Source organism: Erythrolamprus reginae, chromosome 4 (assembly GCF_031021105.1).
Source record: "Erythrolamprus reginae isolate rEryReg1 chromosome 4, rEryReg1.hap1, whole genome shotgun sequence".
Taxonomy (NCBI): Eukaryota; Metazoa; Chordata; class Lepidosauria; order Squamata; family Dipsadidae; genus Erythrolamprus; species Erythrolamprus reginae.
Window position 1 is genome coordinate 7988498 of NC_091953.1, and position 25094 is coordinate 8013591.

Sequence of the window (25094 nt, forward strand, 5' to 3'; positions counted from 1 at the left end):
TCACTAAATCATAAGTTTCTTCTTTCACCTTTTTCAATGTTGTGTGCCACACACTCTTTCCCACTGGCCTGTCCTTATATACTGCCAAGGTGTGGCTAAATGTCCCATAGATCTATTTAATGCCAAGAACCCCTTCTTGAGAGATATTCATGTCTCAATCTCATCCTCCTTATCCTTGCATCTAACGGGATCCTGATCCTCAAAATTCCCATTGTCCTTTCAGTCAGACAATACTCTAATTGGGGGTTCTACAGTCTGGTAGTTCCCCAGTTTCCAGCTCTCCTTCACTCTCACTCTCAGACTCGGGTGACAAGAATACTGGTCTTCGATGGCAGTACTCAACCGTCACCTGGTCCCTGAAATCTATGACCAGCTGAGCCAGATGTGGACCACTCACAACGGGGAGGGGCTGCTTTTTGTCCTTAAGAGTATGTTTCTCCATTTCTCCCTTTGGGAAAATATAATATTCTGCCTTTTAAACATTTCCCAAAACATTTCATTTTTCTGGGGGCTGGTTGGGGGCGCTTCCCACAGCTCTCCTCTCTAAATAACTGGTAAAAAGTTACTATTTATTTATTTATCTATTTAATCTATCTATCTATCTATCTATCTATCTATCTATCTATCTATCTATCTATCTATCTATCTATCTGATTTTTATCGCCACCCATCTCCAAGGACTCGGGGCGGCTTACACATAAAAAGAAACAATAAAATACAGTAGCTTAAGTCCAATTAAATTAAAACTAAAATCCCCAATGATGTTTAAAAATCAATCATACCCACTCAGACAACAATCATATAGCCAGGGGGCTAAGATCTAATCACCCCAAGCCTGACGGCATAAATGAGTCTTAAGACTCTTACAGAAGGCAAGGAGGGCGGGGCAGTGAGAATCTCTGTTGGGAGCTGATCAGAGGGCCGGGGCCACCACAGAGAAGGCTCTTCCCCTAGGCCCCGCCAAGCAACATTATCTAGTTGACAGGACCTGGAGAAGGCCGATGCTGTGGGACCTAACCGGTCGCTGGGACTCATGCAGCAGAAGACGATCCCGGAAGTAATCTGGCCCAATGCCATGTAGGGCTTTATAGATCATGACCAACACTTTGAATTGTGTCCGGAAACCAATCTGCAGTCTAGACAGCTATTTCATTTCTGTTGTGGTTAGCTCGTGCCCCAAGGACTGTGGATGTGGGGGAGACATCCACATGCTGCAGGCCTGTTTTGCCCCCAGTGGAATCTGCTGATGAAGGCTCCTCTGACCAAGAAGACATGAGTGACAGGGAGGAGGAGACTGGGGCAGACAGCTCGGAAGGAGATCAATTATCTAGCTCCTCCTTGGATTCAGAACAAGAGTTAATGATACAGCCACGCATGAGGAGAGCGATGCATAGGCAACAACAACTGAGAGATTATTATAAAAGAAAATGAGGCCGCCTGTGGTTGGGTGGGGCTGTGGTCATTAGTGAGGATGCTATAAATAGCAGCCTGTGGGTTTGGCCATTGTGGAGGATTATCTGATCGTTGTGTTTCGTGTCTGCTTTGCTGACTGTGACCTTTGTGTGCTGATTTTTCCCTGCTTTGAAACTAAACCAGGGCAAAGTGTGTTTCACTTTGTGAAAAAAGAAGGACTGTGAATTGCCTCACAGCTGCAAGCTAAGTATCACAGAACTGATAAGGGACTTGTACAAATTACCAGTTTGTTTGGAGACGAGTGCTCTTTGCTATACAAAAAGAGGGCTTAGTTTAAGTGAATTTTCGGTATAAAGAACATTGTTTTGAATTTTCAAACGTGTGTGTGTCTGAAATTTGTACCTGTGAATTTTTGGGAGGAGTCTATCAGAGAGCCCGACAGAACACATTTCTAGATGGAGAATGGAGTAAAGGACAATTTTTTGTCCTTTTGTCTTAAGGAGCAACATTTTACTTAGGCGGTTTTCTGAGGCGTTGCTGCTAAATCAGCTGAACTCTGCAGCCTAAATGTCTCTTGAAACCAACGGGGAGCCAAAGATTCTCCTTAAATGTGTGGCTGAAGCGATACCGGCAAATTAAGAGGTTATCTGGGTGGTAATTTAAGCTTAGCCAGGCCTGCTGTTTGCGGCTCCATAGCAGAGACAGACTGCAACGGGGCCCGGGGGTTTTTTTTAACCTTAATTTTCTCCCTGAATAAAAGGGCAGGAACGTTTTCCCCGCTAAAAATATGGCACTCCGGAGCCTCATCTGATGAAAGGAGGGATTGAAAGTAAAAATGAAAAGAGACCCTTCATTAAAGAACAGTCACCTCAATAGAAGGTTGACAACTGAGAAGTTATTGCTACTAAACAAAAACTTCAGAAGAAAAGGATTTAGGGGTAGTGATTTCTGACAGTCTCAAAATGGATGAGCAGTGTGGTCGGGCGGTAGGAAAAGCAAGTAGGATGCTTGGCTGCATAGCTAGAGGTATAACAAGCAGGAAGAGGGAGATTATGATCCCGCTATATAGAGCGCTGGTGAGACCACATTTGGAGTACTGTGTTCAGTTCTGGAGACCTCACCTACAAAAAGATATTGACAAAATTGAACGGGCCCAAAGATGGGCTACAAGAATGGTGGAAGGTCTCAAGCATAAGACGTATCAGGAAAGACTTCATGAACTCCATCTGTATAGTCTGGAGGACAGAAGGAAAAGGGGGGACATGATCGAAATATTTAAATATGTTCAAGGGTTAAATAAAGTTAAATACTTTTCTGCCCACCCCCCCAAAAAATTAGAGGGAACACTGATTGCAGGACAAGATTTTCAACAGTCACCTAGTTAGATTGATTGATTGTTTTTAATATTAAGGGGTTTTAATTTTACTTTTTATTAATTGGATTTGTATCATCGTTACTCTATTTGTTGTTGTTGTGAGCCGCCCCGAGTCTTCGGAGAGGGGCGGCATACAAATCTAATTAATTATTATTACTGTTCTGGTTTCTGGTAGAAATTTAGTAATTACAAATAACTCTTATTAAATGCATCATTTCATGAATAAAGCAACTCCGTTTATTTCTCTGCTCTCCTGTACTTCAATCACATTCCATACAGCACTCGGTCCGTTATCTCTCTCTTAGCCACATTTCTCACATTCCTTTTCCTGCTTCACTTAGATAAGATTTATTTTCCTAACCACATAACTTTGAAAAAACAGCAGCACTGACTAAATACAATACAAAATACTTTGGCTGACTTTAGCGTGGCAAAACACATCCATTATTCTTTTCGGCAAGGTTGAAACTCCACCCTTCTTCTCCACTAGCCCCCTGACGTGCCAAATAAATCACTACGATATTTAACCCATTCCTCTCCTTAATATTTTCTTCCAGACCTCTGCTCTCTACGTTTCTGGACCCTTCTGAATTTAGGGTTAACCCAGCGCGCGTCTGATTCTCCTTCGCTAGATCCTGAACTCATAGCCCCATCCTGTGGCTGGCCTCCCACCTGTTCTACTACCTGTAACCCTCGGCCCCCCACTACTTCATAAACACTATCTGAATCCGAGTCCTCAATATCTTCAGCATCCTCCAACCGATCAGGAGTATGTACAACAATTATTAATATTATTAGAGTTAAATAAGAGTCAAGAGCACTCAAGGAGGGTTGGACTCTCTCGTGGCTCTCTCGTGGCTATGTAAGGATTCTAAACTAATTCCCTTTTTCCCTCCCTCCCTTTTCTTACAACTAGCGAGACACGAGTTGAAGCCGTTCCTAAACCATCGGCATCTAAGAAGATTGGACAGACTTCTTCTCAAATGACTTGCGGTGCACTCTGCAAAAAAAAAAAAAAAAATGGAATTGCTTATATTTAAAGAGTGCCTACTCAGCAGTCATAATTTATGCCTTAATAGCTTCCAACCTAAATGGCTCCCTTACGGCTATCTTTGAATTTTGCTTGGCTGCTGTAAAATGCAAGAACCTACCACCCCCCCAAAAAAAAATTAACCCAACTGCCAGGCATATATTATAGCAGTCCTTTAAATGTGCCAAGGTTCCTGCTGATTAATGATAAGAATTAAGGGGACTCTGTCTGTAAGAACACTGAGAATAAGGGGGAGAAATGGTTCATATCAAGACTGGATGACTATCGTAGCTGGCTTTGGTTATTATTTATTTATTTATTTATTTATTTATTTATTTATTTATTGGATTTGTATGCCGCCCCTCTCCGGAGAATCGGGGCGGCTAACAGCAACAATAAAGCAGTGTACAATAGTAGTCTGATGCTAGAAACAATTAAAAACCCATTAATATAAAAACCAAACATACATACATACATACCATGCATAGAATTGTAAAGGCCTAGGGGGAAGAAGGTCTCAATTCCCCCATGCCTGACGGCAGAGGTGAGTTTTAAGCAGCTTACGAAAGGCAAGGAGGGTGGGGGCAATTCTAATTTTGGGGGGGAGTTGGTTTCAGAGGACCGGGGTCGCCACAGAGAAGGCTCTTCCCTTGGGTCCCGCCAAGCAACATTCTTTAGTTGACGGGACCCGGAGAAGATCCACTCTGTGGGACCTAACTGATCACTGTGATTCGTGCAGCAGAAGGCGGTCCCTGAGATAATCTGGTCTGGTGCCATGAAGGGCTTTATAGGTCATAACCAACATAACCATCTGGTTGATAAGAAACTTGATAAACACTTGTTCCCTGAATCTGTCTAACTATCTTTGAAAGTCACACCTAAAAATTCATAGATAGAATAACAGAGCTGGAAGGGACCTTAGAAATCTTCTATTCCAGCGGTCACCGATCGGTGGTCTGCGGACCAATGGCGATCCAAGGGAACATTTTGGTTGTCTGCAGCGCATATATAGGACCCAGTTCTGTGTTAGCAAAAACTTCAGAAGAGAAGGATTTAGGAGTAGTGATTTCTGACAGTCTCAAAGTGGGAGAACAGTGCGGTCAGGCAGTAGGGAAAACAAGTAGAATGCTTGGCTGCATAGCCAGAGGTATAACAAGCAGGAAGAGGGAGATTGTGATCCCGCTGTATAGAGTGCTGGTAAGACCCAATTTGGAATACTGTGTTCAGTTCTGGAGACCTCACCTACAAAAAGATATTGATAAAATTGAACGGATCCAAAGACGGGCTACAAAAATGGTGGAAGGTCTTAAGATAAAACTTATAAGGAAAGACTTAATGAACTCAATTTGTATAGACTGTAGGGCCGAAGGGAAAGGGGGGACATGATCGAAACATTTAAATATGTGAAAGGGTTAAATAGGGTCCAGGAAGGAAGTGTTTTTAATAGGAAAGTGAACCCAAGAATAAGGTGGCACAACCTGAGGTTAGTTGGGGGAAAGATTAGAAGTAACATGAGAAAATATTATTTGACTGAAAGAGTAGTAGATGCTTGGAACAAACTTCTAGCAGACGTGGTTGGTAAATCCACAGTAACTGAATTTAAACTTGCCTGGGATAAACATATATCCACCCTAAGATAAAATACAGGAAATAGTATAAGGGCAGACTAGATGGACCATGAGGTCTTTTTCTGCTGTCAATTTTCTATGTTTTATGAGACAGTCCCTCAGACGACCTGGTCCCAAGCCAGTCATACACAGTCAAATCAGTCAATAACTCTCAATACATTAACAATACTTTTGTTGGACCAGACTACCTCCGGAACTGCCTGCTACCGCAAAAATCCCAGCGGCCAATAAGGTCCCACAGAGTTGGTCTTCTCCGGGTCCCATCGACTAAACAATGTCGTCTGGCGGGCCCCAGGGGAAGAGCCTTCTCTGTGGTGTCCCCGGCCCTCTGGAATCAACTCCCCCCAGAGATTAGAACTGCCCCCACCCTCCTTGCCTTTCGCAAACTACTTAAGACCCACCTATACCGCCAGGCATGGGGGATTTGAGACATCTTCCCCCAGGCTCATTATTATTTATGTTTGGTTGTTTGGTTTTTAAATATGATAGGGTTTTTAGTTATTTTTAATATTTAATATTAATTTTTTAATAATAAAATAATATTTAGTTATTTTAATATTAGATTTGTGCCATTGTAATATCGTTTTTATCGTTGTTGTGAGCCGCCCCGAGTCTTCGGAGAGGGGCGGCATACAAATCTAATAAATTGACTTGAATTGAATTGAATACTTCAAGACTTACTTGTACAGCTTACAAATACGTAAACTATCATCGAACACACAGTTCTTACTACAGCAGTCGCAATGAATCAGCAATACAGAGAAATAACAGAGACAGATAATCACACTTCTGGTCCTTTAGTTCTCTTTGAGGAAAGATTCTTATCGAGCATAAATCTGAAATCTCATTGTATAATATATTTTTTCACTGGGCCCATCCTAATTCATTTTCAGCTCTAAAGATGCTCTTATTTAAATGTGTAATCTTGGTTTTATGTGTGTGTGAGAGAGAGAGGGAGACAGAGAGAGAGAGAGAGAGACAAAGACAGAGATGGGGGAGGGAGAGAGAGAGAGAGAAGTCAAATATTTAAAAATGATACCTCTACGATTTTGGGCTGGTTGTCATTATCCGTTCCTAGAGATGGTGTTTTTTCCCATTTTTCTGCCACCTGATTAGCTTCTTCTATTTTTTGCTGGCAACTTTTCTGAGAGTTCAGTAGGGTCACTTCATAGAATTCTTGAATGTCTGTTGGTAAAAGAAAAATAATATGTTTGGGTTATTTTTAAAAGAACAGTGGTAAATTTGATGTAATGGAGACAGAGGTTACCTTTTTAAAAAAAATTAAAATCAGCATATATGACCGACCGGTTGCAAAATACATTATGTCCGAGCATGAGCAGAAGCTGCTGACATAAAAAATCGTTATTCCATAGTGCCTAGACTTTTGAAAGGGTCATTTTCCTTAAAAATATTGCATTAAACTTTTCATAAATATTATATGAATACATGAATAATGCATTGCTCATCATTACTGAATGAAGACTAAAAATAGGCATATTCATTAGAAAAGGCTCCAATATATGCGAAATAATAAATTGTTGCCTCCACAATGCATAATGCACATAGAGTTGTGGTGAAAGATGCTCTCTCTGTATTCCTGCAAGCTGCTACCAAACCTTGGCAGGTTTCATTACCAAACCTACAAGATGCAGCTCTCAATACAGTGGTCCCTCTGGTTACGAACTTGATTTGTTCTGTGACCAGGTTCTTAAGTAGAAAAGTTTGTTAAGAAGAAGCAATTTTTCCCATAGGAATCGATGTAAAAGCAAATAATGCGTGCGACTGGAGAAACCACAGGGAGAGTGGAGGCCCTGTTTCCTCCCAGGAGATTCCTAGAGAGGCCCCGCGGAGGCTTCTTCCCACCTTTTCTACCCTGTTTCCTCCAAGGAGATTCCTAGAGAGGCCCCACAGAGGCTTCTCCCCACCTTTTCTGACCCTGTTTCCTCCCAGGAGATTCCTAGAGAGGCCCCACAGAAGCTTCTCCCCACCTTTTCTGACCCTGTTTCCTCTCAGGAGATTCCTAGAGAGGCCCCTGGGAGGCTTCTCCCTCCCTTTTCTGATCCTGTTTCCTCCCAAGAGATTCCTAAAGTGGTCCCAAAGAGGTTTCTCCCCACCTTTTCTGGACCTGTTTCCTCCCAGGAGATTCCTAAAGAGGTCCCACAGAGGCTTCTCCCCACCTTTTCTGGACCTGTTTCCTCTCAGAGGATTCCTAGAGAGGCTCCACGGAGGCTTCTTCCTGCCTTTTCCGGTTACAGTTTCGGAGGCTCAGGTTTGTAAGTGGAAAACGGTTCTTGAGAAGAGGCAAAATAATCTTGAACACCCGGTTCTCATCTAGAAAAGTTCATAAGTAGAGGCGTTCTTGGGTAGAGGTACCACTGTAAAAGATGCACCTTATACTCCAATGCATGTTTGGAGGAGGAAAATAGGGCAAAAAAAAAATCTACCTGCCAGGTATTCATCTGTCTAGCGTCCTTAGTCTGGTCATCTTCAGCACATTATTTTATCCCCTGGTTAGGGCTGAAAAACTCCCAGGAAACGCCTCCACCCTCCCTGTGGTTTCCCCAATCGCACACATCATTTGCTTTTATATGGATTCCTGTTCTGTCGGGCTCTCTGGTAGAATCCTCCCAAGAATTCACAGGTACAAATTTCAGACACACACACGTTTGAAAATTCAAAACAATGTTCTTTATAATGAAAAGCCACTTAAACCAAGCCCTCTTTTGGTATAGCAAAGAGCACTCGTCTCCAAACAAACTGGTAATTTGTACAAGTCCCTTATCAGTTCTGTGATACTTAGCTTGCAGCTGTGAGGCAATTCACAGTCCTTCTTCTTTCACAAAGTGAAACACACTTTGCTCTGGTTTAGTTTCAAAGCGGGGAAAAATCAGCACACAAAGGTCGAAGTCACAATGGCCAAACCCACAGGCTGCTATTTATAGCAGCCTCACTATTTACCACAGCCCCACCCAACCACAGGTGGCCTCATTTTCTTTGATAATAATCTCTCAGTTGTTGCTGCCTATGCATCGCTCTCCGCATGCGTGGCTGTATCATTAACTCTTGTTCCGAATCCAAGGAGGAGCTAGATAATTGATCTCCTTCTGAGCTGTCTGCCACACTCTCCTCCTCCCTGTCACTCATGCCTTCTTGGTCAGAGGAGCCTTCATCAGCAGATTCCACCAGGAGCAAAACAGGCCTGCAGCATGTGGATGTCTCCCCCACATCCACAGTCCTTGGGGCAGGAGCTGGGCCAGAGCTAACCACAACAGATTCCTATGGGAAAAATTGCTTCTTACAAACTTTTCTACTTAAGAACCTGGTCACAGAACAAATTAAGTTCGTAATTAGAGGTATCACTGTACTCCAGTGCACCCTACTCCAAAAAATATGGTATATATACACACATGTATGCATGCATGCATACAATAAACACCCTTCCTTCCAGCCCGTATTTCTCTAGCGTATTTAAGATGAACCCATCAGCAAGGGAGGTGTCTCAACATGCAGAGAACAGCATTTCTATCCCCCGTCCACCAAAAGCTTGTCGCATAGACAAGGTTTTTATTTGGCATCATTTGTTGAAAGATCCAAGAGCAATCATTCCATCTAGGCGATGAACAGCAGGTGCTTTGAAACACACAGAGCTCTGCCGATCTGTATGTGAAGAAAGTTCACATGCTCATGTGAGAAAAAGAGAGAAATAAAGATATTTTTCTGGTCCTCCCTCCCTCCCTCCCCAATTCTCTCTGTGCTTAATAAGCTCATGTCTGAAATCCTCAAGCCTGGAGACACATTGCAGCAAACTCAAAGGGCTACCTTTGAAAAGTGTTCGGAAACTTCAGGTCGTGCAGAATGCAGCTGCGAGAGCAATCATGGGCTTTCCCAAAAATGCCCATGTTACACCAACACTCCGCAGTCTGCATTGGTTGCCGATCAGTTTCCGGTCACAATTCAAAGTGTTGGTTATGACCTATAAAGCCCTTCATGGCACCGGACCAGATTATCTCCGGGACTGCATTCTGCCGCATGAATCCCAGCGACCGGTTAAGTCCCACAGAGTTGGCCTTCTCCAGATCCCGTCAACTAAACAATGTTGTTTGGCGGGACCCAGGAGAAGAGCCTTCTCTGTGGCGGCCCCGGCCCTCTGGAACCAACTCCCCCCAGAGATTAGAATTGGCCCCACCCTCCTTGCCTTTCGTAAGCTACTTAAAACCCACCTCTGCCGTCAGGCATGGGGGAACTGAGATACTCTTTCCCCCTAGGCCTTTACAATTTTATGCATGGTATGTCTGTATGTATGTTTGGTTTTTTATATAAATGGGTTTTTAATCGTTTTTAGTATTGGATTATTATTGTACTCTATTCACCAGGGATAAATCCAGGGGAGAGTCGCGAGGAGGGTGGGGAGGACTGGGTATCTCTCAGCTTGGTCAGAGGAACGAGAAAGTCACCACTGTGTTCTAGATCCCATCTGCAGCGGTCTTTGAAGATGAAGATTAGAGCGCCATCTATCGGCTGCGGCGAGGGGGGCGTTTGCTTAGGTCCGCCTAGTGCACCAGTTGCAGCCCAATTTGGACCGGGAGTCACTGCTCACAGTCACTCATGCCCTCATCACCTCGAGGTTCGACTACTGTAACGTTCTCTACATGGGGCTACCTTTGAAGAGTGTTCGGAAACTTCAGATCGTGCAGAATGCGGCCGCGAGAGCAGTCATGGGCTTCCCCAGGTACGCCCATGTTTCGTCAACACTCTGCAGCTTGCATTGGCTGCCGATCAGTTTCCACTCACAATTCAAAATGTTGGTTATGACCTATAAAGCCCTTCATGGCAACGGACCAGACTACCTCCGGGACCGCCTTCTGCCACATGAATCCCAGCAACCGATTAGGTCCCACAGAGTTGGCCTTCTCCAGGACCCGTCGACTAAGCAATGCCGTCTGGAAGGACCCAGGGGAAGAGCCTTCTCTGTGGCGGCCCCAGCCCTCTGGAATCAACTCCTCCCAGAGATCAGGACTGCCCCCACCCTCCTTGCCTTTCACAAGCTCCTGAAAACCCACCTATGTCGCCAGGCATGGGGAAATTAATATACCCCTCAGCTATTATGATTTATGTATGGTTTATGTGGATTGTATGATTGTTTTTTATTATGTTTTAAATACTGTTTTTAATATTGGATTTGTACTTTGTATATTGCATGTTGTGAGCCGCTCCGAGTCTTCGGAGAGGGGCGGCATACAAATCTAATAAATAATAATAATAATAATAATAATAATAATAATAATAATAATAATCTGTAAAGAAACAGATGAAACAATCAATCACATACTCAGCTGCTGCAAAAGATCGCACAGACTGACTACAAGCATAGACATGATGCTGTGGCACAGATGATCCACTGGAACTTGTGCCGGAACTACCATTTACCAGTGGCAAAGAACTGGTGGGATCATAAGCCCGAAAAAGTGGTCGTAAATGAGCAAGCAAAACTGCTGTGGGACTTCCGACTTCACAATGACTGAATTCTGAAGCATAACACACCAGACATCTTGATTGTGGAGAAAAAGAAAGTATGGATCATCGACATCGCAATCTCAGGGGACAGCAGAATTGAGGAGAAGCAGCTAGAGAAAATTGTGAAATACGAAGATCTAAAAATCGAGCTGCAACGACTCTGGCATAAGCCAGTGAAAGTGGTCCCAGTGGTACTTGGCACGCTGGGCGCAGGGCCAAAGGATCTCAGCGGACATTTGAAAACCATCGGAATTGACAAAATCTCCATCTGTCAATTGCAAAAGGCCGCTTTACTGGGATCGGCAAACATAATTCGCCGCTACATCACACAGTCCTAGGTGCTTGGGAAGCGCCCGACTGGTGATGAAATACGAAATCCAGCATAGTGATCTCGTTTGCTGTGTTGTGCTGACATAATAATAATAATAATAATAATAATAATAATAATAATAATGATGATGATGATGATGATGATGATGATGATGATGATGATGATGATGTGTATGTGGCTGATAGAGCAGAGCAGATTCTATCAATCCTCCTGCAGTCAACGCTTGAAGGAGGGGCTGTTCTTAGAAAGCAATATGGCTGAGGACCACATGCGTTTAGTTTTTATACACAAACACGCTCAATTAAAAGGGTTCACAGTGATGACGTGAACTTTTAATTTAATTTGTGTTTATTTATTTTTATTATTTATTTATTTTATTGGATTTATATGCCATCCCTCTCCAAGGACTGTTGCTTGGTTTTGTTCAGTTTTTATCTATCTATCTATCTATCTATCTATCTATCTATCTATCTATCTATCTATCTATCTATCTATTTATTTATTTAATTATCTGTTTGTTTGTTTGTTTGTTTGTTTCTTTCTTTCTTTCTTTCTTTCTTTCTTTCTTACTTTCTTTCTTTCTTTCTTTCTTACTTACTTACTTACTTACTTACTTACTTACTTACTTACTTACTTACTTACTTACTTACTTACTTACTTATTTATTGGATTTGTATGCCGCCCCTCTCCGGAGACTCGGGGCAGCTAACAGCAATAATAAAACAATGTACAATAATAATCCAATAAATACTAAAAATGATTAAAAACCCATTAATATAAAAAAAAACCAAACATACATACAGACATACCATACATGAAATTGTAAAGGCCCAGGGAGAAAGAGCATCTCAATTCTCCCATGCCTGGCGGCAGAGGTGGGTTTTAAGTAGCTTACGAAAGGCAAGGAGGATGGGGGCAGTTCTAATCTCTGGGGGGAGTTGGTTACAGAGGGCCGGGGCCGCCACAGAGAAGGCTCTTCCTCTGGGTCCCGCCAAGCGGCATTGTTTAGTTGACAGGACCCGGATAAGACCCACTCTGTGGGACCCAGACACATGTTGGTTTACCTTCCCAGTAGAGAGGAGAGGAGAGGAGAGGAGAGGAGAGGAGAGGAGAGGAGAGGAGAGGAGAGGAGAGGAGAGGAGAGGAGAGGAGAGGAGAGGAGAGGAGAGAATCTTTATTGGTACAGTGTGATTGGACACACAAAGAATTTGTCTCCAGTGCATAAGTTCTCAATGTACAAACAAGCAGCACAGCAATATGTGAGAGGTAGCATATATATCCAATAAATTAATAAATAAATATAATTATAAGATACCAGCCGGAGAAGATAGAAGAAAAAATGAGAAGGATAATACCAATACAGCCATACAACCTGGGTAAGTAACAGTCTCCAGTGGAAGGCAGGCTGGTTGCAATTATTCTTCCAGCTGTCTTATCTATCCACTTGATTGCTGTACCAAACCAGACATTTAATAGAAGTACAAATTACAGACTCAATCATTCCTCCGTAGAACTGCAGCTTCTGGGCCATTCTGTATTTTTTTGAGTTTTGAAAAATTTCTCAGGTTTGATTCCTTGAGATTTGGCAAATTCTAGAGGAATCAAAGCTGGGTTCCTCTTCCTAATTTTATTTATTTTATTTATGTGTTTTGGCAAGTAGGTATTGGTGGTATACAAAGATATAACAATATTTATATACATGATGCTAGTAAGAGAGAAACATTAGGACGGGATGGAAGGCAATCTTGTTTGTTTGTTTGTTTGTTTGTTTGTTTTGTCATAGAAACATAGAAGACTGACAGCAGAAAAAGACCTCATGGTCCATCTAGTCTGCCTTTATACTATTTCCTGTATTTTATCTTAGGATGGATATATGTTTATCCCAGGCATGTTTAAATTCAGTTACTGTGGATTTACCAACCACGTCTGCTGGAAGTTTGTTCCAAGCATCTACTACGCTTTCAGTGAAATAATATTTTCTCACGTTGCTTTTGATCTTTCCCCCAACTAACTCAGATTGTGTCCCCTTGTTCTTGTGTTCACTTTCCTATTAAAAACACTTCCCTCCTGAGCCTTATTTAACCCTTTGACATATATAAATGTTTCGATCATGTCCCACCTTTTCCTTCTGTCCTCCAGACTATACTGATTGAGTTCATTAAGTCTTTCCTGATACGTTTTATGCTTAAGACCTTCCACCATTCTTGCAGCCCGTCTTTGGACCCATTCAATTTTGTCAATATCTTTTTGTAGGTGAGGTCTCCAGAACTGAACACAGTACTCAAAATGTGGTCTCACCAACGCTCTATATAAGGGGATCACAATCTCCCTCTTCCTGCTTGTTATACCTCTAGCTATGCAGCCAAGCATCCTACTTGCTTTCCCTACTGCCCGACCACACTGCTCACCCATTTTGAGACTGTCAGAAATCACTACCCCTAAATTGTCAAGTACCTATTGGTGGTATACAAAGATATAATAATATTTATATACATGATACCAGTAAAAGAGAAACATTAGGACAGGGAACATTAGGCACGCTGGTGCACTTATGCACGCCCCTTACTGACCTCTTAGGAATCGGGTGAGGTCAACAGTGGATAGTCTAAGGGTAAAGTATTGGGTGTTAGGTGATGATATAACAGAGTCTGGTAGTGAGTTCCATGCATTAAAAACTTGGTTACTAAAGTCGTATTTCCTGCAGTCGAATTTAGAGCAGTTTACTTTAAGTTTGTATCTGTTGTGTGCTCGTGTGTTGTTGTGGTTGAAGCTGAAGTAGTCGTTGACAGGAAGGACATCGTAGCAGATGATTTTATGGGCTCGGCTTAGGTCGTGTTTAAGGTGACGTGGTTCTAAGCTTTCTAAACCTAGGATTGTGAGTCTAGTTGCGTAGGGTACTATGTTGTGAGTGGAGGAATCGTGGACAAAAACAAAAGAGCAATAATATTGGTAAATGAAATACAGTGATCCCCCGCTCGTTGCGAGGGTTCCGTTCCAGGACCCCCCGCAACGAGCGGGTTTTCGCGAAGTAGCGCTGCGGAAGTAAAAACACCATCTGCGCATGTGCAGCTGGTGTTTTTACTTCCGCAGTGCTAGCGAGGAGCCGAAGATTGAGGGCGGCGTGGGTGTTTTAAAACATCGCCGCCGACATGGGGGGCTCGCTAGCACCCCCCCCAAACCCCCAACCCGGGTTTGGGGGGGTGCTAGCAAGCCCCCCATGTCGGCGGCGACGTTTTAAAACACCCGCGCGGCTTTCCAATGAGTCCCGAAGACAAACGCGGAAGTTTGACGTTTGTCTTCGGGACTCATTGGAAAGCTCCGATCGTTTTAAAGCAGGCGCGCCGTTCTCCGCTGACTCCTGGCGAACTTCCCGGGCGAAGGGCGGGCGAGCGGGTGCTGGGGGGGCTTCGCCCTCCCGCCAGCAAGAGGGGGAAGACCCAGGGAAGCCGCCCAGCAGCTGATCTGCCCGGCGCCATCTACGCATGCGTGCCCATAGAAAAAAGGGCACGCATGCGCAGATGGTGTTTTGACTTCCGGGTTCAAAAATCGCAAATTACCCTGTTCGCAATGGTCGGGGACGCAATAACCGGGGGATCACTGTACTGTCTTCTCCCAAACTCAAAGAATCCTGTTCGCTCTTCGCTTACATCTATACGCTTTAGATCGCCTTTGTTTATGCTCTGCTCAAAACTCAAAACTATTTTACTTAATGGAATAGTGACAAATGTCACAATGTTAGGTATAAAACGTGAAAATTTGGGGGGGGGAATCAATTGTTTCTAGCCCTTCAAATAATGACAGCAGCGAGAATAGTGCTTGCAGAGCATTGGAAAAATAGAAATTTGCCTAATTGAAATAAATAAATTAAGCAATAAATTTGCCTAATTGATATAATTGAAAAAAAATCACACTGTGTGCAGAAATGGATAATTTAACCAAAGAAATAAAACATATAGATGAGCAAGAGTACATCAACTGTTGGAGTAGGGAAGAAAAAGTAAAATCAGAGAATTAATAAATATTAGACAATATGGGAAGTAAATGGCAGAGAATCGGTCGCGAAAGGAAAACCAAAAGATACACCAGCATAAGATCTTTGCTAAAACTCTATGTATATATGCCCACTGCAACAATATTGCCAAAAAGGCTTCTAGAGTTGTTAACCTGATCCTACGCAGCTTCTGCTCTGGCAATCTCACGCTACTCACCAGAGCCTACAAACCTTTTGCCAGACCCATCCTTGAATACAGTTCATCTGTCTGGAACCCATACCACATCTCGGACATCAACACCCTTGAAAATGTCCAAAGACACTTCACCAGAAGAGCCCTTCACTCCTCCACTCGAAATAGAATACCCTACGAAACTAGACTATCAATCCTAGGTCTAGAAAGCCTAGAACTACGTCGCCTAAAACACGATCTAAGTATTGCCCACAAGATCATATGCTGCAACGTTCTACCTGTCAATGACTACTTCAGCTTCAATCGCAACAACACAAGAGCACGCAACAGATTCAAACTTAATATTAACTGCTCCAAACTTGACTGTAAAAAATATGACTTCAGCAACCGAGTTGTCGAAGCGTGGAACTCATTACCTGACTCAGTAGTGTCAACCCCTAACCGCAAACATTTTTCCCTTAGACTCTCCACGATTGACCTCTCCAGGTTCCTTAGAGGTCAGTAAGGGGCGTGCATAAGTGCACCAGTGTGCCTTCTGTCCTCTGTCCAATTGTCTCTCCTTACCTCATTTATCTTTTCTTCCTTTCAAAGATGTTCGCCTATACTTTTATATCTTTTCTTCTATTCTTTTCCTTATATTATTACAAATCTTTCTCTTCAATGTGTATTATGTATTGGACAAAATAAATAAATAAAATAAAATAAATAAAATATGTAAATATAATTTATGTAACAGTAAATAAGCCCCACTAGATTTGTCACAAAAATGTCCAACTTTTATTTTAACGTTTTCTGTTTCTTCTCTGTGTGAGTTTGATGGTTTGTGTTTTGTGTGTTTAAATAAAGTATACTTTTATAAAAATAAAACAAACCAAATGTCACAGCCGCAAAATGATTAAAAGGATCAAACAAAGGAAAGAACAAAAAACCCCAAAACAATTCCAGCAGTGAAGCAGAGCACAGGGCTTATTATTTTCATATTCTAACAACAGGAGCCCTCAAACAACGATCATCAAACCATTGTTTATAATCACCTTAAGAGGGTGCAAACCTTTTAATGAGCAAAAGGGAAGATGACAAATTGCTAATATCTTGGAAGCCATAAAGAAAAACAGAGGCGTTGAGAAGGCCGGGGCAGAGCCGATGATTAAAGGGACGGAGGTGCCAAAAGCAAGCGAAGATGAAAGGTGCAGAATAATAAGACCCCGGTCCGTCTCATTATTATTATTTGTTTAATGGCAGAGCATTAAACAAAAATGGGCCAAATTCTGTCTCTTATAAACAGGACCACTAAACAAACATACTTCTGCTCTGGCAAGCTCACACTACTTACCAGAGCTTACAAAACTTTCGCCAGACCCATCCTCGAATACAGCTCATCTGTTCGCAACTCATTATTATTATTATTATTATTATTATTATTATTATTATTATTATTATTATTATTATTTAGATTTGTATGCCGCCCCTCTCCGTAGACTCGGGGCGGCATACAAATCTAATAAATAATAATAATATCGCATCTCAGACATCAACACCCTTGAAAATGTCCAAAGATACTTCACCAGAAGAGCCCTTCATTCCTCCACTCGGAATAGAATACCCTATGAGACTAGACTTTCAATCCTGGGCCTAGAAAGCTTAGAACTAAGACGCCTTAAACAAGATCTAAGTATTGCCCACAAGATCATATGCTGCAACGTCCTGCCTGTCGGCGACTACTTCAGCTTCAACCACAACAACACAAGAGCACACAACAGATTCAAACTTAATATTAACCGCTCCAAACTTGACTGTAAAAAATATGATTTCAGTAACCGAGTTGTCGAAGCGTGGAACTCATTACCGGACTCTGTAGTGTCATCCCCAAACCCCCAACACTTTACCCTTAGATTATCCATGGTTGACCTCTCCAGATTCCTAAGAGGTCAGTAAGGGGCGAGTACAAGTGCACTAGAGTGCTTTCCGTCCCCTGTCCTATTGGTGTTCATTTTCTAGAAAATCCCCTGTCCTATTGGTGTTCATTTTCTAGAAACCTAATGGTTTCATTAGGAGACAATTAGGTAGGGTTCTCCAAAGTGACAATGACAGATCGAAACTCAAGACCAAAAACAACTGGATGAAAATTTGCACACAGCCACTTTTGCATGTCGCTTATCACTATGATTCCAAGTTTTAATCAACCATAAAATCAATTTTCCATAATGCATTGAAGAAGAAAAGCATTAGAATGAGAAATAGAAGTCGTAGTTGTCCCCACCAATTTGGAAACATTTCCAATATTGTGACATGAAAATATATGATTTTTTGTTATAGTCTTCCTTCCTTTCTTCCATTCCCGTTCATCTATCTTTCTCCCTCCCTCCTTCCCTCCTTCCTTCCTTCCTTCCTTCCTTCCTTCCTTCCTCCTTTCCTTCTATCATCTATCTTTCTCCCTTCCTTCCCTTCCCTTTCACTTTCCTTCCTTACCTCCCTCCCTCTCTCCTTCCTTCCTTCCTTCCTCCTTTCCTTCTATCATCTATCTTTCTCCCTTCCTTCCCTTCCCTTTCACCTTCCTTCCTTACCTCCCTCCCTCTCTCCTTCCTTCCTCCCATCCTTCTTTCCTTCCTCCCCCCTTCTTTCTTTCTTATTTTATAGAAAAAAAAGTTTGCTTCATTTTTATTCAACTCCTTTTTTTATTCATTTCATTGGATTTATAAAGCTGCCAATCTCACAGAAGCTACTGTGGGGAGCTTACAATCAAACAGCTTTAAAAAGTAACAAAATACATGATATAAATTTTTTAAAAACCGTGTTCCCATAAGACATCAACGGTTGTTTATATTTGCAAATTTTTTTTTTTTTAAGAAAGCAACAAATTATTTTCTTGCTCCTAAAATTATAGGCCCTTGTTCTGGGATTCTATTATGTCTCCTTTGTCTGAAATTCAAGCTTCCTATGATTCTGAAGAACAAAATACAGTGATACCTCGTCTTACAAACGCCTCGTCATACAAACTTTTCGAGATACAAACCCGGGGTTTAAGATTTTTTTGCCTCTTCTTACAAACTATTTTCACCTTACAAACCCGCCGCCCCCACTGGGATGCCCTGCCTTCAGACTTCCGTTGCCAGCAAAGCACCCGTTTTTGCGCTGCTGGGAATCCCCTGAGGCTCCCCTCCATGGGAAACTCCACCTCCGGACTTCCTTGTTTTTGTAATGCTGCAGGGGAATCCCAGCAGTGCAAAACCGGGTGCTTCACTGCCAACGGAAGTCCGGAGGTGGGGTTTCCCAGCAAGGGGAGCCTCAGCGAAATTGCAGCATCACAAAAACACAGAGGTCCGGATATGGGGTTTCGAGGACTTAGGTGTTTTAGGTGATGCTGCAATTTCACTGATGCTCCCTTTGCTGGGAAACCCCACCTCCGGACTTCCGTTGCCAGCAAAGCACTCGTTTATGCAATGCTGGGATTCCCCTGCTGGGATTCCCCTGCAGCATCAAAAAAACACAGAAGTCCGGAGGTGGGGTTTCCCATGGAGGGGAGCCTCAGGGAAATCCCAGCAGCGCAAAAATGGGCGCTTCGGCTGGCAAAAAGGGTGAATATTGGGCTTGCACGCATTAATCGCTTTTCCATTGATTCCTATGGGAAACATTGTTTCGTCTTACAAACTTTTCACCTTAAGAACCTCGTCCTGGAACCAATTAAGTTCGTAAGACGAGGTATCACTGTATATACTTTTTCCCCATACATTTTCTTTGGGAAAAAGCCAGCCCTGGGAGGAATATAGGCTCGTAAGCCTGACAGTGTCTGGAGATGGAAAAAAATCCCATCAGGAAATTTAAAATCATTTCATTAGTTAAAATTAAAGAGAAAGATCTAAAATGCAATCAAGAGAGGCAGAAGCAAAATTAGCAGATATTCATTATCCTGCTAAATTATTGAAATATGGCAAGATAGAAAAAGCAAACACTATTGACTACTATAATAACAGAAAAGGGGTGCTGATTCCAAGGTCTTTTTCATACTAATTAAATATTTCCATAAGGGCGTAACACAAACACACACCTACCTTTCCTGAAAGCTCCTTAAAGCAGTGTTGCGTTGCATACCAACAAGTATTGAAATTGTTCTACCCTCCATATCGGCAAAAAGAATCCAAACCGCAGATACGAACTGAAGAAACAATCACTCACTGCTAACCCACACTCAGTAAGAGACCTTGGAATACTAATATCGAATGACCTAAGTGCTAAAGCCCACTGCAACAATATCGCCAAAAAGGCTTCCAGAGTTGTGAACCTGATCCTACGCAGGTTCTGCTCCGGCAATCTCACACTACTCACAAGAGCCTACAAAACTTTTGCCAGACCCATCCTAGACTACTGCTCATCTGTCTGGAACCCATACCACATCTCACACATCAACACCCTTGAAAATGTCCAAAGATACTTCACCAGAAGAGCCCTTCACTCCTCCACTCAAAACAGAATATCCTACGAAAATAGACTAACAATCCTGGGCCTAGAAAGCCTAGAACTACGGCGCCTAAAACACAATTTGAGTATTGCCCACAAGATCATATGCTGCAACGTCCTACCGGTCAATGACTATTTCAGCTTTATGCATGCGTGGATGTGTCATTAATTCTTGTTCAGAATCCAGGGATGATACAGATGATTGATCTCCTCCTGGGCTGTCTGTCCAACTCCCCTCTTCCCTGTCACTCATGCTTTCTTGGTCAGAGGAAGCTTCATCGACAGATTCCATCGGGAGCAAAACAGGCCTGTGGCATGTGGATGTTTCCCCCACATCCTCCTGCACATTCCTTGGGGCAGGAGCTGGACCAGAGCTAACCACAGCAGTAAATAGATAGGGAAATTGTTCCTCTTTGAGGCAAGGAGAGGCCAGGCCCCTTAACCCTAACCCTTGACATGAGTGACGCCAAGTTGCACACGTATGCACAGAAGCAAAAACATCCTGGGATGTGCACACGCAATATGCTGCGCATGCAATGCATCATTTGCAAACGGTGTGCTGTCTTCTACCATTCCGGTAGCAACCCACTACTGCTTCCTGCTCTATTCTATTCCAAATCATAATGTACTCCCTGTCAGTGACTACTTCACCTTTAACAACAACAATAAAAGAGCACATCATAGATACAAACTGAATGTAAATCGCTCCAAACTTGACTGCAGAAAATATGATTTCAGCAATAGAGTGGTCACCACCTGGAACTCATTACCTGACTCTGTTGTTGCTTCCCACAACCCCAAAATCTTCAACCTTACATTATCTACAACTGACCTCTCCCCCTTTCTAAGAGGTCTGTAACGGGCATGCATTAGTGCACTTATGTGCCTAATGTCCCTGTCCTACTGTCTTATTATCCTTTCTATTACTACATTCTACTTATGTTATGTTATGTTAATATGTACTATAATACTGTTCTGGTAGAAGATCAACTTTTCCCAGTCAGATAACTCAGCACAATAAGGTATCCCAGATCATTTTATTACAGGCATTCTCACAATAACTCACAGTTATGATTCAATTCTTCTGCAATATAATCTTTCCCATTATGCAGGTAAAAAGAGGTTGAATTGACCCCGGCTCTAGGTGTAGCATCTACATGCTGGCTGGCTTAGTGAGTGAAGACAAAAAACCTGCTGGAATGTTCTCTCCAATTACCCCTCATCCCGAGTCAGAGCCAATAGGAATACACAAATGCGGTCACATGTAAAACCACATTACCCAGAGTGCAATTTCACTACATTTCCCCTAATGCAATATCTTAAAGAGACATGCCTAAATACAGTCCAACTATCTCTGTCTCTGGGGACAGCACAAATACTATACTTGTTTGACAAATAAATAAATAAATTCTTTTAGCTCACAAGGGTCCCTCAACTACCCATTGGGGAATGTGTACAGATAGTAACATGTGTTTTAAAACCTTTGCAGCTTCTTTGCCAGAAAGCATCCTTCTGCGCAAAAAAGCGACATTATACATGTTAGCTGACATGTGAGAAAAACTCGTTTTTCAGCTTCTCCCCTTGTCAAGAAAACTGCTGCCTTCGATGCCTCTAGGAAAAGCCTGCAAGGCTTCGGTATACCTGACATGCAAACCATGTATTTTTAGACCCCAAAGCCCAGGAGGTAAACAGGATGACAAGGAGGGAAGGGGGGGGAGAATTTTCAAGGAAAACTGCAAACGTCAATTTAAAACTTCCAAATTGCTGGTCAACAGTTAAGCTGATGCTTATTGGTAGGGTAAAATTAGGTCCAGGGATGATAATTAATTAAGAATCATTTTTTTAAAAGTGGACAGGATGGAAACTGTCCACTCGCATAAAGTGGAAAAAGTGGCATTAATGGTGGAAAATGTCGAGGAAAGAAAGAAAGAAAGAGAGAGAGAGAGAAAAGGAAAGGAGGGGGAAGGGATGGAAGGAAAGAAAGAAAGAAGGAAGGAAAGAAAGAAGGAAGGAAGGAAGGAAAGAAGGAGGAGAGGGAAAGAGATAAGGAAGGGAGGGAAGGAGGGAGGGAGGAAGAAAGGAAGGGTGGAAAAAAGGAAGGAAACTTTCCACTCACATAAAATGGAAAAAGTGGCATTAATGGTGGAAAATGTCAGAGAAAGAAAGAAAGAAAGGAGACAAAAAAAGAAGGGAGGTAGGGAGGGGGAAGGGATGGAAGGAAAGAAATAAGGAAGGAAGAAAGAAAGGAAGGAAGGAAGGAAGGAAGAAGGAAGGAAGAAGGAAAGAGATAAGGAAAGGAGGGAAGGAGGGAAGGAAAGATGGAGGAAGAAAGAAAGGGTGGAAAAAAGGAAGGAAACTTTCCACTCCCATAAAATGGAAAAATTGGCATTAACGGTGGAAAATGTCAAGACAAAGAAAGAAAGAAGGAAGGAAGGAAGGAAAGAAAGAAAGAAAGAAAGAAAGAAAGAGGAAAGAAATAAATAAATAAATATGTGGACCATATAATATTGGAAATAATGTATTCGATTAAGGCAAACTCATAATAAAATCACCACTATAATATGGAGCCATAGAATTGCAGTGGAATCGATAGATCAAGTGAAAAGGAAGTCAATGAAAATCAGTCAAAGCTTTTAGCAATAGCAATATAGCATTCAGACTTATATACCGCTTCATAGTGCTTTTACAGCCCTCTCTAAGCGGTTTACAGAATCAGCATATTTCTCCCAACAATCCGGGTCCTCATTTTACCCACCTCGGAAAGATGGAAGGCTGAGATTTGAACTTCTGAACTACAGCTAGTAGTTAGCTGAAGTAGCCTGCAGTGTTGCACTCTAACCACTGTGCCACCCCAGCTCATAATCTGGTAAGGGGTTTGAGGATCACTGGCTGGGGGATTCTGGGAGTCGAAGTCCACACGTAGCACTTTCTCCCCAAACTGCTTCTAAATCACACCTTCTACCTGTAGTATCCGATGCCTGTAGTGCCAACTTTGATGATGTACGAGCAAAACTCCAGGTCTCAACGTTTGAAAGATATACGGGCAAAACTCCAGGTTTCAAACTATTTCCACATTTTATCTACCAGATATTATTTAGAACTCGCGCGACTCGTTCTGACATATGATTCATTTATTAGAAGGTTGAACCTGCGGGAGGAAGGGTAGGAAGAGATCGGCCAGGTTGATGTGAGAAATTTTGACAGCGCCTCCTTTATCAGCAGAATGCAGCAGCGATCCAGCAAAGCCATTCGTTCCATTAAGAAGCAATCAATTTAGAGAAAAAACAACAACAACGTGGGGGGAAAAAGACAAAGTTATTCTCAAAATTGTGTGACTTGAATGCTTGCTGACAGACGTGACGTTAGCAAGAAACTACAAAGTGGTTGCCAACTTCATCCACCTGGGAGGATTTCTGGGGCTAATTGGTTACAACTGTGTTCTGTCTGGGTTCCCCCAGACCTCAACACCAACTGGAAAAAACAGCCAGACACTCTGGTAAAAGCAAAAGTACTTTATAGCTTACAAAATAAACACAGAGGAAAACCTGTTCTTCCCAACAGACAGGCTATAAGACTTTACAGCAGAGTCTTGATGTCCAGACAATACAGCAAGCTTCTTGCTGGCACACCCACCCCAAGGTTTCAGTAGTCAAAGGCACAAACCAGGATTCCAAGACGCCAAAGTTCACAGCCAGGTCCCAGGACTCCCAAAGATAATACTCCACAAGCCAGGAAGGGTGGGTCTGCCTTTTAGCCTTTCCAGAGAGCACCACACCCAAACCCAGCTGTTGCCTCTTTAGTGCTGAAAGTACCTAGCCAATTGGTCCCTTCGCTGTGTAGCTCTTCTCTGTCACAGATCAATTATGGCTTGTGCATTTTCCTCTAAGGAATCCAGGCTGCTTGCTGGGGAGAGCTCCCTCTGGGGGGACTCTGGCTGTCCTCCCTCTCCCTCAGCCTGAGATTCCTCCTCCTCGTCTGCCTGCCCCTCCTGTTCCTCATCCTCCCCCTCTGAGCTGGAAACCGACAGAAGATCAGCCGTTCCCTGAGGGGCCTCAGACGGAACCACAACACAACTGGGACAAGATATTGATTTAGTAATCTGATTTAGAAAGTATATTGCTCAACAACTTCCAATGAGATATATATACAGTGTACTTACCAATATTTATATGCCATGTTCAGTGATGGGCTCCTACAGGTATGGCCAGGTGCGCAGTACTGGTAGCAAAATTTTGAATGTATGTTTTTCCTATTGCAGTAAATGAGGTTGAACATATATAATTTTAGACGAGCTGTGCGTGCATGTGTGTACATACACATACAGCTTATATAGTATCAATATCAATATCAACTTTATTGGATTAGTCAATTGACCATATCAAAGCGAGGAAAAGGACCATATTGGTCATCATAAAACTGTGACTGGTTAAAATACAATAAAATTGGCTAAAATAGAGGGAACACTTAAACAACACAATATAACTCCAAGTAAATCAAACTTCTGTGAAATCAAACTGTCCATTCAGGAAGCAACACTGATTGACAATCAATTTCACAGGCTGCTGTTCACATTCAACTTTGTACAGAACTAAGTATTCAATGAGAATATTTCATTCATTCAGATCTGGGATGTTATTTGAGTTTTCTCTTTATTTTTTTGAGCAGTATATTTTCACCGCCCTCTTAGAATCATAGAAACATAGAAGACTGACGGCAGAAAAAGACCTCATGGTCCATCTAGTCTGCCCTTATACTATTTCCTGTATTTTATCTTAGGATGTGTTGTGGTTAACTCTGGCCCAGCTCCTGCCCCAAGGACTGTGGATGTGGGGGAGACATCCACATGTGCAGGCCTGTTTTGCCCCCGGTGGAATCTGCTGATGAAGGCTCCTCTGACCAAGAAGACATGAGTGACAGGGAGGAGGAGAGTGTGGCAGACAGCTCAGAAGGAGATCAATTATCTAGCTCCTCCTTGGATTCAGAACAAGAGTTAATGATACAGCCACGCATGCGGAGAGCGATGCATAGGCAGCAACAACTGAGAGATTATTATCAAAGAAAATGAGGCCACCTGTGGCTGGGTGGGGCTGTGGTCATTAGTGAGGCTGCTATAAATAGCAGCCTGTGGGTTTGGCCATTGTGGAGGATTATCTGATTGTTGTGT

The 25094-nt window shown here is 42.6% G+C and overlaps 1 protein-coding gene across 1 annotated transcript in view; it reads right to left on the reverse strand.

Moving 5' to 3' along the window:
* DLG2 (discs large MAGUK scaffold protein 2) overlaps positions 1–25094 on the reverse strand; it is a 1028485-nt gene that overhangs the window by 917183 nt on the left and 86208 nt on the right. The window contains exon 4 of the mRNA XM_070749573.1: positions 6486–6631. Coding sequence (XP_070605674.1) covers positions 6486–6631 — 146 coding nt within the window. The remainder of the gene's footprint in view (positions 1–6485; positions 6632–25094) is intronic.